This window comes from Pseudopipra pipra, chromosome 8 (assembly GCF_036250125.1).
Source record: "Pseudopipra pipra isolate bDixPip1 chromosome 8, bDixPip1.hap1, whole genome shotgun sequence".
NCBI lineage: Eukaryota > Metazoa > Chordata > Aves > Passeriformes > Pipridae > Pseudopipra > Pseudopipra pipra.
This window is the reverse complement of record NC_087556.1, coordinates 37,362,314-37,376,354: the sequence shown is the minus strand read 5'-3', so window position 1 is coordinate 37,376,354 and position 14,041 is coordinate 37,362,314. Positions and strand designations below refer to the sequence as shown.

Genomic DNA, 14,041 nt, shown 5'->3' with positions numbered 1-14,041 from the left:
TAAATTCAGGAGGTACTTGGGTTAAAATATAAGTCCAGGTGTGGCTTTTAATTCAATGGCTAATCAGGGGAAAAAAAAATATATATTCCTTTAGAGGAGCCAAAGACTAGTCCTAGTTGGATTTTCAAACTGCAAAAGAAAACTGAGCAATGTGACCATGAAAAAGGACATGTGCCTAATATGGGCAGCCAACTCTTCTAGATGAGTAATAATACTTTAGACTAATAAAGCTACAATACAGCTGTTTTTAGTTATTTGGCTAATTGCCAGACAATGTCTGAAGGGACTATTTCTAAAGAGTTAAAAGATGTAGCATTAGCACTTTTTGTGGCTCAGAAGAAGAGGTCTAATTTATTCAGAATGGGAGAACTGGAGTAGTTAAGTCTATTTCTTGTCCATCATTTGCTTCTCACCACAGAGGAGCTTGGAGCATGTATTTTGAGCGTGAGAAAACTGAATTCCCATCAACGGTGTGACTTCCTTAAAACCAGAGTATTATTTATTTTACCAGCTTGTTCTATATAAAAGGAGTTGACAAATTACAGCACTCATTCTTTTCTTATGAGGCCCAACCGCCCAAGGCCCAAAATAAAGGGAAAAAAATAATCGTAATTGTTACTTATTTCTGCATTTCCTACAGGGATTTTTTTCTCATGGTAAAAGCATAGTGATACATTCTATAATGCTCACAGTCTTGCAGCATTTATACACCATCTAATATGTTCAGAAGTAGATCACACACCACATAAAAAAGGAAGAAACCTCTTCACTTCTTTTCCCCATAGATTGACTGCCTGAACAAAAAAGATGGGGGGGGGACAGAAAGAGACCAAAGAGATAGTTTCCTGGAGCATACATCTGTTACCATTTCACAAGCCTGTTCTTGGGAAGAAGCCTAACGAAAATATTAGCATTACATCATACTTCAAAAGTGGTAACATTCAAGCTCAGGAGAATTCAAGCACTATTTATCATGTTTAATTATTATTTCCAGTTCAGTCAGCTGGACAGCAAATTAATTACCTTCAGATATCAGTTGCTGCTGAACTCCCCCTGGTAATGCACAGTGTGGTACTTGTAAGCAGAGTTGCTCCATGAGTGCGGGCTTTGCAGTACCCACTCAAAGATGTAGCACATTAATGCAAAAGTCCTCACAAATTAACCCAAAAGTCACAAATGCATCCGAGGAAGCACTCTCTGGGGGCTCACATCATCAAGATAACCAAATCCACTGCATGCAACCTCATGAGTAGTGCAGACATCTGTTAAGAATGACAATAATTTCCCCCAAGTCTTATAAAATGATAGCCACCTTTTATCTTTCTCTATGGGAAGATTCAGTCTCAGAGTAAGTAATGTCAGCTGTGCACTGGCCCACGTATGGGATGCTGGTATTTTGAGGAAATACAAGTTAAATGCAAACATGTTGTTGTGCAATAGTTACTTAGAAGCACAGACAGGTGTAGCATGGCATTTTAAGGCATCCATAAGTATTGAGCATTGGAGGGAAAGTCAATTAAAGGATGAACAATGCACATTACAGATCCACTTAATTTTTTATCCATCTGGATCTTAGTTCCTTTGAATGCAGCCTTTCAACTTCTCAACTGGAAACATTTTTACCATAAACACCTGGGAAACCTTTCATTTTTTTTCCAGTTGTGCGTTTTGAGCAAAAGCCTGTGCTAGACTGAGAAGTGAGAGGCACTCCAGCAAACTGCTCAGCAGTTTGACACTTCATTTCTATTTCTTCACGATACAAAGGACAAAAACTAATAGTTAATATTCTTCATAGCAGCTGATACGGGGCTGTGTTTTGGATTTTTGCTGAAAACAGCACTGATAACAGAAAGATATTTTCCTTATTGCTGGGCAGGGCCTACAGAGAGCCAAGACCTTTTCTGCTCTTCACCCAACCCCACCAGCAAGTGAGCTGGGGGTGTACAAATTGCTAGGAGGGGACATAGCTGGGGACCCCAACTGACCACAGGATATTCCAGACCATATGGCATCATTCTCTGCACGTAAAGCTTGGGGAAGAAGAAGGAAGTGGGGGACATTCAGAGTGATGGAGTTTGTCTTCCCAAGTTATATGTGATGGGAGTCCTGCTTTCCTGGGGAAGGCTGAACTCCAGTCTGCCCACGGGATGCAGTGAAGGAATTTCTTGTTTTGCTTTGTTTCTGTGTGCAGCTTCTGCTTTACTTACGAAGCTGTCTTTATCTCAACCCATGATTTTTCTCATTTTTATCTTCTGATTCTCTCCTCCTATCGGGGGGAGTGAGCAAGGGGCTGAGTTTCCAGCTGGGGTTAAATTCCAACATCTCTTTACAAAATATTTTTGCAAGGCAGAATGTATGTTTAACAAACCACTTATGTAAGATTATTTTGTAAAACTCCTGAGATTTTTACATCGCTAAGACTTTCAATTTACTTCTCACACCATGTTCCCCTCTTTTGGCTTGCTTTGGCTGCATGTATTGTATTTTGCTCATCTTTGTGGAAGAGTGCTTTTCAGGGCTAGCCTCTATATTATTGCAATGGCCTTCAAGATACTCTTTACCTTCCTTTGTTTTCCTGTAAACTACTTCGCAAACAGCTGAGAGATCTTACAGTGTCTCTTAAACCTGACACTAGAATTCTGGTTAAGCTTGCCAAGATTCCTGTGTTAACAACCCTGTTTTAGTCAGGCAGGTACAGATTTTTCCATGCCTCCGCCCCTTACACACTCTATTTATTTAGTTCTTTTATGCAGATTCCTGTACCTTTCACAACGGATTGTGACTCACTTCAAATCCTCTTTGCTTTTCCTTCCCCCTCTCCACACCACGGCTGACAATATTTACTCAGTTTCTTTAGAACCTCTAAAGAGCATGAATTCTAATGTTTGAAGTTGGATCATTTTTGATTAATTAAATATATATTATGGTGGTGCCAGCAGCATGACTATAATTAAAGCTGTATTGGGGTTTTTTATTTTAATCAAAAGCTCTGATTTTCAAGTGCTCGCTCACTCCTATACGTGCTCACTCCCCATCTCTTGCTCCACATCTTTCCTCTCCTCCATCTGCGTTTGCTCCTGCACACATGCTCACCCACCCAGTATCTCTCACACCTGCACTCCCAAGTGCTCACCTGTGGCAAATCTTCCTCACCTGTGAAAAGGGCAGCAGGCAAAGGACACCCCTTCAAAAAGCAGCCCACACCCGTCCCTTCCCTGGCCCCTTCCCATTGCAGCTCCAATGCAACCTCAGGAAGGCAAAGCTGGAGGATGAAGCCACACTATGGAGAAAGGGGTGACTGTGAATACGTGGGCCAACCACCCCATGAAGGCAAACTTCAGATACCCTAGCCCCCTGAAAGACAACGTGCCCACCACCAGAGAAGCCCCTCCGCAGGCAGCACTTCTATATTTCAAGCTAAAAGACATGTTTGGGATGTTTGAGATATCACAAACACTAAGATGTGCCATTCCACAGACTCTGCCACGGTGCTGTGGTGACAACTGCATTACTTGGAGCCTATTTCCTTTCTTGAAGTGCTCCAAAGAGGCTGAGCACAAAGCACTGGACGTACAGTGTTGCCCTTTACTCAAAAGCTATTCCTTCTCTCAACACTGCACAGTTTATCACAACCAACCACTGTGGCTTTTGCAAAATCCAGGCAAAAATTCAGCAGAAAATTTGTTTTTTAAAAGAAACATTCTATATGGACAGAGAAACCAGGTGGCTAATGAAAGCAAGCATAAAATCCCTGAACATCCTTAGCGTAATCCAAACAACAGCTACTGTAAGCACATCCTAGAAAACTTAGCTCTCAAAACACAGCTGTGACCTTGTGACATGATCCATGTGAGAGAACACTCGCACAACCTCACTCAAGCAGAAAGCTTTGCTGCTGTGGCTGCAGTTGTGGGCCAGAGCCTGTGTCTCTAATATCTCAGGTCACTCAAGGGACACCATTAGTGTGAAACCATGCCAATGTAACAGATTTCTAAGTAACCTGAAATACTAGTTCCCCAAACACACATGAGCAAAGCCTTTTTTGTCATATGCTCCTGTATTTCAAAAAACTTTCTAAACATCTTTCTGCACAGCGGGATACCGAAGGAAGACAAGCAGGCACACACAGGGAAGACTAATGCAGGCCTGAAGTTCACTGTTGTAGTGACTCCATTTGAATGGGAGAATTTCATGGAATGAAAAGCTTCAAGTGAGCAGCTACAGTGACAGCCTGCAACAACAGGGGCCCATATTCTCAGAAGAGACAACAACTAAATCATCACAAAATCCAAGAAGTACCTGTTTGCAAAAAAACAGCATTTCTTTGGACTTGTACTAAACTTCTTGCCTCTTAGTTTGTTACTCAATTACAAAAAGTACTTTCAATGTAATTGTTCAAAACGAATATGTACCTGAACGTTACAGTTATGAATCTAAACAGAAGCAACATTCTGCCCTCAAGTATCAGATTATACTTTTATCTGAAAAACAGCTTAACTACATATTCATACTCATTTCTGAGAGATGTAAGACCTTTATGTACAATCTTCTGTTGTCAGTTAATGAGCAGAAGCACAGAATTATTCTGTACTTCAGAAGACAAAGCAAAACAACAGGAGATGTAGGACTGATACTGTAATAATGCATGCTAAATGTACATTCTTAGAAATATGTTTTCTTAAATGCTGCAAAGTTCTCCAACCTTTTCACAAAGCACAGTCAGGGACAGAGAGCAAGTGCAAGAAACATCTGGGTTCATTTCCTCACCCTTGGCTTCCAGACGGTCAAATTTACTTACGTTCTATCTCAAATTCTCCAAAATTTTGTTCTGTTTAAAATGTTGCAATGATTCTGTTCCTACCCAAAACACTCAAAACCCAGCAAAACCCACATTAACAGAACACACTAAGTCTGTTCACTGTTTTCTATAGGGGTTCAAAATGCATATATGCCCTTGCTTAGAATAACAGACTGAATGCAGTCAGCTGTACAGGAGTTATTAAATACACTTTTTAGCTTTTTTTTTTTTTTTTTCTGAGACAGAGCAGCAGCAAAGATAAAAAGCAAAAGAGCTCTCTACTCGAAGCTGACTTCCTGAAGGCTAAATACCTGCTTGCTGGCAGCCACGGTTTCAAAATCTAAACTCCATATCAGATATCACATGTTTCCCTTTAAAATACTTCAGTATTGATGATTCATGTAATTTTGATACACAATGGCTTTCTTTAAACTTGAGCTCCTTGAAAAATGATTACTTAGGAAGCCCAGTTTTTATTAAAGAAAATATTGATGCACAGCTTGGGATAGAAAACCTTGAAAGTAAAAACCAAGTGCAGAGCTTTTAAAATCCAGAATGCAACAAAACAAGAAAAAACCCCAATCCAACCTAAACCAAACTCATGATTTTATAGGGCTTCAGTCTATCAACAGAATGAAAGCATTTGTTAGCATTTTCTAAGGCAAACATTGCCAGTCACAAGCCAACAGAGCAGCCACCAGCCATTCCATAATGCTACCCAGTAACTCATTTTCCTCTTTGGGAGTTTATATCTTTTCTAGAACATGGAAACGATTTTTTTTCAGCTTGAATGCTCCCTGCAACAGGTTATTCAAAAGGTACATGTTAAACAGCAGCCAAACTTGCACAAAACTCAGCTAATATTGTATTTCTGCAGCACTTATTTTATGAGTCTACATACTTTTCAGGAACAACACAGTGCTTCAGACTGTATCACTAGAGGGGCAGCTAACCCCTCCCAGATCCAACCACCACACCAAAATGTTGGTGCTAAGCCCATTATAAGCCTCACCTTGAAAGGGGACATAGGTAAGACTGCAGGAATAATTCTGAAGTGCTTTATAAACGCTCTTGAAACAGTAAACTCGTTTTACAGATTAAGTACAGATGTTAGCTAAGTAGGACATGGGGTTGCACAAGAGTGCAATTGGTGAATTGAAATCAAGTCATCCAAGCTGGTAAGTTCTTGCCTAGTTGCAATGTCTTAATTTTACAAGATCCCTTTTTCTCAACTACTCACCTCTTGTGCAAATGACTCTGCTTTCTTCCGCAGGTTCTTTTCCAGTTCAAAGTTTACACGGAGCTCTTCATATTCCTCTACTGCCATCACAGACACTGTTTATAATAAAACAAGATCAGAAATAAAAGTCGAATGGATCAAAAGAAGAACTAATGTTTGATAAGCTGTTATTCCCTAGTGTCATGAATCCTTGTCTGACAGTGTAACCTAGTTTTACATTTCTGCCTACACTTTGCTTTGTCCTACTTGCTCTAAACCTCATATATATGCACAATTACTGATCTGCTGAATGAAGCAATACTCCTCTATTCAGACTTAAAATCTCCAGTAACAGACACAAGGTAGCACAGACCATATTTTGCCTCTTTGGGTCTAAGCAACCAAGGCCTCGAGAGAGCTTTGCTGACTCTATCAGAGACTGCTGTGTTATTTTTGAGGCATCTGTATTTGTCTGCCTGGTTTGAGTGAGGCTAGATGTGCCCCTTTACAACAGAGATTTAAAGGAGCCCCAGGAAGAAAGCAGTGCAATTTTGTGTTGCCTGTATTTAAACTGTGCTCTCAAAAGCGAGGCTCTACGGGTGGCTAAAGCTTAATCATGGACATGCTTCCCAAACCATTCTGAACAGGCTGCAGTCCAGGACAGCAAGGATCATCTGAAAGCACTCAACTGTTTATTCTTAACATGGCTCAGTGATCACTTGCAATATCTTGGTAGGCTTTAGCTCTTATTGGCTGGAGACTAGTTTGCAAGGGGATGACACTGGATTTCTAACACAGCTGTAAACAGGTTCCTTACTTTTTTGGAGATAAGCACAATACCCAATAAACAACCCACATACTTAGAAAAGCTTAAGACAAATTCAGCGCCTCTGCCTGAAATGCATCGAGTACACAGCTCCAATACAGTGCCCCACAGACACAGGATACAGTAGGTATTGAGTAGATGCTCTGGTAACTCATTTCAAGCATACAAAAAAGTCTTGCTTTATGTTGCCAGTGCATTAGGACCTAGACCTTTCCCCTTCCTTCATGGAAAACAGGCAAATGTGAAACTAGGGGTTGTTCCTTTGATCATGCTTAGAAAAAAGAAAACATTTACGAAACTTTTCATCTTCCACACCATTCCATCAAAATCTTTATGCTCACATGTTTCATTAATGTATCTGAAGTTTGTTGTTATAAGAGTCTTCAAATATTGCCTGTCATAAGCTTAAGCAATGTAGACACATGGAAGAGATGGACACTTGGTGGAAGCTTACAGGATATGCCCTAACAGAACTTGGCCAGACTCACTGCCTTCTGCTTCAGGAAAATGTGAAACAGCCAGTAAGACTTTTAGCCAAACAATTTTTAATTTCACGAGGCTAAATAAGGAACAAGAGAAAACAGCACAGTAATCCAAGGCACAAAAACGTTCCCCTCCTCTCTATACTTCTTTGGGGTCAACCATTGCTCATGCAGAAGCACTCACCTTCATTAAGCAAAAGCTTTTCTTTTCTGAGCCATATCTCTTTTTAGACTTCCACTACCCTGGGTTTACCTCTCTTCTCTTTCCAGGAAAGGAAAATTTTTGATTTCCTTCCATAATTTGGAAATCTTATTTCTCACATTCTAGCACTCTAGCACCTTTTTCTTATCATCCTCTGAACATAAACCAAGTTGCTCCCAAGTCTTTAGATATTCAAAATGGTTAGCTGTGTCCCAACTGAAATGAAAATTGATATAATGTTTTAGTAAAACAGGAGACTGAGGTTCAAACTCCACCTCTTGGAAGGACTGCCTTTGCCACTGCAACTTGTGCCACACAGAAAAACTGTTTCCTATCTCATGTTAACACCTGCTATTTAAATTGTCACATTTTCCTGGAGTATGGATAGGCTAGAACAGTCCATGTGTTTATGCAGTGCCTGCAGCAGTAAGGTCAAGTGTCAGACCTGGACCACAGTCACTGTTCTGTAACCTACTCTTCACACTACAACATTAAAGCTCTGAGGCTTCTGCAAAGGATGCAGCAAACTGTTAGAGAACCTGCTGAGACCACACACCTCTGTTACATTTCTCCAACAGTTTTTGTTGCTTATCAACTTCCGTTGTCAAAACAGCCTTTTCTTCTTTCAATTTATTCACCTAGAAAAGTAGAAAGAACACACAGAAAATAAGGGCACTTTAATCAGTGGCATAAGGCACATAGCACAGCTATAATGCAAGCAGTATTTTGCTTTCATCAGCTGTGTTTCTTAGGTTTAGCTTGATGCTAGGGTTTCCAATGGGATGGAAAGCATTTTTACTCCACCTTGAGATGTCATAACAGATGTCATAAAAGGGTTATGAGCCAGTCCTCCCACGGCATGTTCCAGTCACAGCTGCAAATATCTTTGGAACCTTTCAGGATCAGGCACCTGGTTGAAGTTACTAGCTTGCCCTTGACTTTTTGCATTTTAATATAGTCAGACTTTTGGCTGTTTTTCCTGGGCTCTGTTTATTGTCCAAGAGCTGTCAGCTGTGTCTTTCTGAATGCAAGTCTTGCATAGACAGGAAGAGCCACTAAGTCCTGATTTGCATCAGTACATGGCTTATCCAGTTTTCAACCAGGAATGAAACTCTGCTGGCTCAAAAAGCCAATTTGCTGGTCTACCTACCATGACAGGGCACTGCCAATGGCTAAACTTAAGGATATGCTTGATGGAGTAGCACCAGTGATTAAGCTACATGTCCCACAAAAGTATTTCTTGCACACCTACAGGTTTAAGGAAATCCAAAAAACCCCTGCAGGCTGTGATGAGCTGTCAGGAAGGGGAGGTGACAGTTACAATACGGGCATTTGAACAGATCCCACAGATGATGGAAGGTCCCGTGCCAGCAGCAGGGCCTGAGGGGGTCTGACAGAGAAGGCTCCTTGTGGGCACACAGCCCGAGTGATCCAGCACGGGCAGGCTGGCAGGACTCACGATTAGATAGGATTCAATTAACTTCACAACTGAGCCTTTTTAGCAAAATTAGATACAAAAAGTACCGACTACATGCTAGCACGGTCTCGCCTTCCATGGTACAATACATACTTCTTCAATTACTTCTACAAGTTTGCACCTCAGGTTTTCCAGTTCAATGGCTAAGGTCTTCTTTTCCTCATGAACAGACACGACTTGATCTCGCAGTTCTGCAGTTTGAGGAAGGAAACGAAAAATATATTTTATTCAAAAACCAACAAAGGAAATGTCATAGCAATGGGAGCACGGCTGAGTACGAAACACCTACACTGCACATCGGGCATCAGTTATAATCAAGGTACATCCTCAATAATTTATGGAATTTGCACAAGTGTCAAGTAACAGATCTATAAGAGGGCTACAGTTTCAGATTTACTCTGTTGAGGTAAGCTGCCTTGTTCAGTACTGCAGTCTTTATTTGCATCCTGAATGATTCATTTCCTGCTACAATGGGGCCAATCCTGCCACCACAGAGTGTCCTCAGTCCTACTCAGGAGACTGTCACGTCACAGAGACTCTGGTATGGAGGCAGCAGAAAGCAATTTTTAAGAGGCGTCCTTTAAAACAAATTAATGCACTTTAATTCTTTTTGGATCATGAGTTCTTGTCACAAGGGAAATAAACAAAACAACAGGCAGTTAATACTTGGGAGGTTTTCACTGAAGAAATTGTCCTGAACAGCTGCCAATTTATAGTCTTTGTAACATTATGTGAACAGAGTCAGAATAAACCTTTACTGATGGAAGAGCTAATGCTTGTAATTTTCCCCTCAGAATTTTTATTCCTTAATTATTAAAATATGAAATAAATTAAAGTCACAATGGAATAAAACATTTTATTATAATCACTTCTTAACAGGAGATCAGTTTGCATACATAATATATCAAGGTTTAGGTTAACATAAAAACACCAGAAAAAATAAAAATTTATTGATATATATTAGCTTTCAGTAAGTGCTCTCATTCCCCACCTGCTTCCAGTATTTCACAGCAGTGCTGTTCAGTGAATACCAGCCACGAGTTGGGAAAATTGTGGCTAATCAACTGCATATGATGATGACATCCCAGATGTCATTCTGTTTGGTCTCACATCTTGACAACATTGATTCTACACCAGCATCCCCCCTCCCAGCTCAGGAGCTTCAGACTTACTGTCCTCTAAATTAAAGGCATACGCTTTCTAAAGTAAATAAAAAGACCTGTTTTCCCAGAAGATTCTGGAACCAAATAGTCTGTTTTATGGATTTGTGTTTTCCAGCAACATTAATAAGGAAAAAAGTCTCACTGAAATTATTAAATCTGGTTTTACAACACATATATCAACCTCATCGTCTAGAGAAGAAAGCATATCCACATACTACAAAAAGCCTCAGACTTTACTACCTTATCTGTGTATCTTTACAGAAAAGTGGTGGGAGGGAAGGAATCACTCCAAGAAACATCCAAGACTTTGCTGAATGGTGAGAAGGACTTCCAAAATCCCCAACATGCCACTTTTCATTCTTTAATGAATTCTTCATCAAGACAGAAAGCAGATACATCAGAACCTTTCTAAAATATTTCCCTAATTTGACTGCTATCCTCCTAACAGTGTCCTCCTCTGATCTGCAGCCTGTCTTCGCTTTCCTTAAAAGTATTCTTGACATCTTCCTCCAGGAACGACAGGAGGGACCTCAGGGTCTTATTTCCAATTCAGGTGGGATCACATCATTAGCTGTCGCTTTCCTACGTCTATAGGATGGAAACCAGCTTATTAAGGATACTGTGACACCTTATTTCTTGGGTGGGACTGTTTTAAAAGCATTTTTACACTATTCGGTCTTTTTTCTCAGTGGTACTTTGTACCACTTCATTGTTGCCACTGCATTTAAATAGAAAAAATTAACAAGATCAGGCTGAAAGTTCAGAAAAGCTGTACTTAAACATCATTTGCTACTGTAAATTGCAATCAGAAAAAATACGAAAGCTTTTTTTTTTTGTGAAACACTCAATCGCTCTTGTCACTAAATCCAGAATGTGGGCATTCCCCTTTTTTACTATGACACAACAGAATCACCATGATTTCATCAAAGGGACTAGAAAGGAAGGCTGATTTTGGATTGCAGAAATACAAGCTGGCTTTCAAAAAAGAACTAGATATTTCTGAAACAAAGCACAGATTTCTGTTATTAGTATATTTCCATGTTCTCAAGCTTTCCTGTTTTACCCAGTACAACAGTCCCTTTTTAAGCTGCTTGTTTAGTAATAGCTCTGGAACATGAATGAAGTTTATGCATACAAAGGTGCCTAATGTATACAGCAACAGTCCTCTACTACAAACTTTGAAATAGCGACAGAGCAGTTGAAGCAACACGAAAGTGATCTTGTCCTTCTGCTAAATTTACTAAGTGTCCCAGGAAATACTTCTTTTACTGACTCAGTAACACTGAACTCTGTTAGCTGTCCATCTCACTTTGCTATTGCACTGTAACTCACTTTGCAGGCTGCATATCCCCTGGGTTTGTCACACAGCATCACTGCCAGCCCACCACGTTCTTACAGTCAGGCCTGGAAATCCTTTCATTCTGACCACGTTCACAAGTGTGGCTCAGAACCAGACCATCTCTGGTACAATCCAATCCTGCTATTCTTTAGACAACTTCTGCCCTGTAGGGTGGTGTAGGATCAGCAACAATGCTCACCTTTTATTTGCTGCTGACAATGCACAGAATTGCATGACCCAGAGCTAGTTTCTGCATCTGTGGATGATTCATCTTCATCAATGTTAATCTCTTCAGTGATAATTTCTGGGCCCAGTTTTGCCATATAAATCATACTAATTCTTTTCAAGGTCTTATTTTCTTTGTTCAGCTGAAAGTTAAGAAAGACAAACAGTAAGCAGTTAGCCTGTGTTTAAGATGTGTGAGTAAAAAAAGTCAACTGTTTTGTTTTTTTTTTCCTCTATCACTAAAAGGTCTATCAAACAAAGAAGACAAAATAACATTAGATTAAGTGTTCCATTCAAAATTAAAATGGTCTAAAGATGGGATGCTCATCCAGCTCCTTCCCTCAGATAGGCTTGAATTGAACATGATGCTTTATTTGTGCCCTTCCTTCCTCTCTGGTACTTCCATTTAATAAATACTCAGTGTAGGTTCAAATCAATCAAATCACCTATCAAGCTTACTTAATGCTACACATGCTTTGTGATAGCTGATTCACCTCCTCACCCTTAAGCATGTACCACCATCAAGAGTCCCAACTGAATGACCTGAAGAAGAGTCTGTCAAAGTACTTTACTTCCAGTCGCAACAGAATTACCTCAAAATTCTTTTCAGTTATTACTGGAGAGTCAACAAGAGTAAGACGAGAGTCATATCATAAGGCAATTCTTTCTGGGTCAGACCACAAGTCAGAATGGATGCTTAAGCACGTGGCTGGCTGGTGGATGATATGGAAGAGGTTCTGTAAGGCACCTGTCTTAACAAGGTGCCAGGAAGCACTGAACAGGGATTGCTGCAAATGTTTCACTCTCATTTCTTTCACTGTCCTGCATCCAGAGACCCCATGGCAGCAGCTCCCTGTAAGTTTAACATGGGGGTGTTCAGGTGTATGTCAGGGTGACTGCTCACCCACCAGCCAAGCATCCCCCGTGTTCAGGTCTGAGAATGAGACTCAATTTTCTATTAGTGCCACACTATGTGTCGCAGTCAACATGGACCTCAGAAGTCCAATACACACCTTTAAAGAAAACATACACTGTACAGTTTATTTGGCCCTGAATTTTTATTTAAGCAATCATCTTCGATCCCCCTTTTCCACAACCCCTCAACTAGGGGAGATTTACTCAAGAACTTCTTCATCTCACTCCCAAAGAATGAAACTGAGCAAGTGGGAAGGGTGGTGTGAGGGACCTTAGATGGTTTACTCAGCTCACTGCAACAAACACAGCAGCTTTCAAAAAAGAGCCCCATGGGGTAAAGTGAGTCTTTGAACTGCCCTTGTACACGCATTACAGGAAAAGTGCAGAGAAGAATGAAAGTTGCATAAATGCGTTCATTTTCTTACTTATATGCTGATTGTCTATCTTATGAATTCTAATATAGTGTCATTATGCAAACAATTAAGTAAATACCTCCAGAAAGTACATTGCTAATGCATCTAAATTAAAGTGATTTCTTGCTGGTGTGATTTTTACCATATCTAAGGATGTACTTTGGGCAGGGAAGGGGGGAGGAGGGGGGAAGAAAAAAAAAGGCAGTCAGCATTGCTAATGAAATTTGGTTTAAAATTGCTGTAATCCATTTTCTGATGAAGTGGCTCAGATGCATTTTACACAACCAAAAATATATAAGAGAGATAAAAACATTCTTTAATAATAATGCACTTCTGATGAGATGGAATATAGAAAATTACACACTTGCTAAATTCATCAGACTAGACGCAATCAACAGAGCAGTGGAGGTCACCTTTCCCCTGCCCTCGCTTTGCTTTCATAAACAATCACCTGAAATGTAATGCAGTGGTTGACTTTTTCCATTTGATTTAGATACTGAAAAGCTCATTATTGTTTTATATTTCACACAGGAGAGTTCTAAAACTTATTTTCCATTTAACCTAAAAGCATATGAAAACTAGGTATCAGGATGCTAGTCCATGAAAATAGAAACTAAACTAGAACGGGTATTCTTTTTCTCTAAAGGCAGGAATTGTATTTTTCATCTTGCATGCAGCTTTTATTTTTTTGCCATTTCAAAGATCCACAAGACTATAAAAAAAAAAAACAAACTTATAAGGGACATGCACACAATCTCAAGTTTAAAATAAATAAATAAATAGATCAGGTATAACAGCATAACCATGATCTCACCTTAGAAGCCAAAGCCTCAGCACTTTCACGGCACGTCTTCTCAATTTCAAGATGGTTCTGAATACAATTTACTTCCTCGATAACCATGTGAGAAACTAAGGGAAGAGTTCAAAAATTAGTCAGTATTTTCCTGCGTTTGACACATGCTTCCCATGATCAGAAACAGTA

General features: G+C 40.0%; 1 protein-coding gene across 5 annotated transcripts in view; it reads right to left on the bottom strand.

The window, feature by feature from the left end:
* SHTN1 (shootin 1) overlaps positions 1-14,041 on the bottom strand; it is a 60,745-nt gene that overhangs the window by 25,648 nt on the left and 21,056 nt on the right. For all 5 annotated transcript variants that reach the window (XM_064663690.1, XM_064663691.1, XM_064663688.1 and 2 more), the window contains 5 exons: positions 13,874-13,968; positions 11,706-11,874; positions 9,098-9,195; positions 8,084-8,165; positions 6,039-6,133 (listed from right to left, as the gene is read on the bottom strand). In XM_064663690.1, the coding sequence (XP_064519760.1) occupies positions 6,039-6,133; positions 8,084-8,165; positions 9,098-9,195; positions 11,706-11,874; positions 13,874-13,968 (539 nt within the window). The remainder of the gene's footprint in view (positions 1-6,038; positions 6,134-8,083; positions 8,166-9,097; positions 9,196-11,705; positions 11,875-13,873; positions 13,969-14,041) is intronic.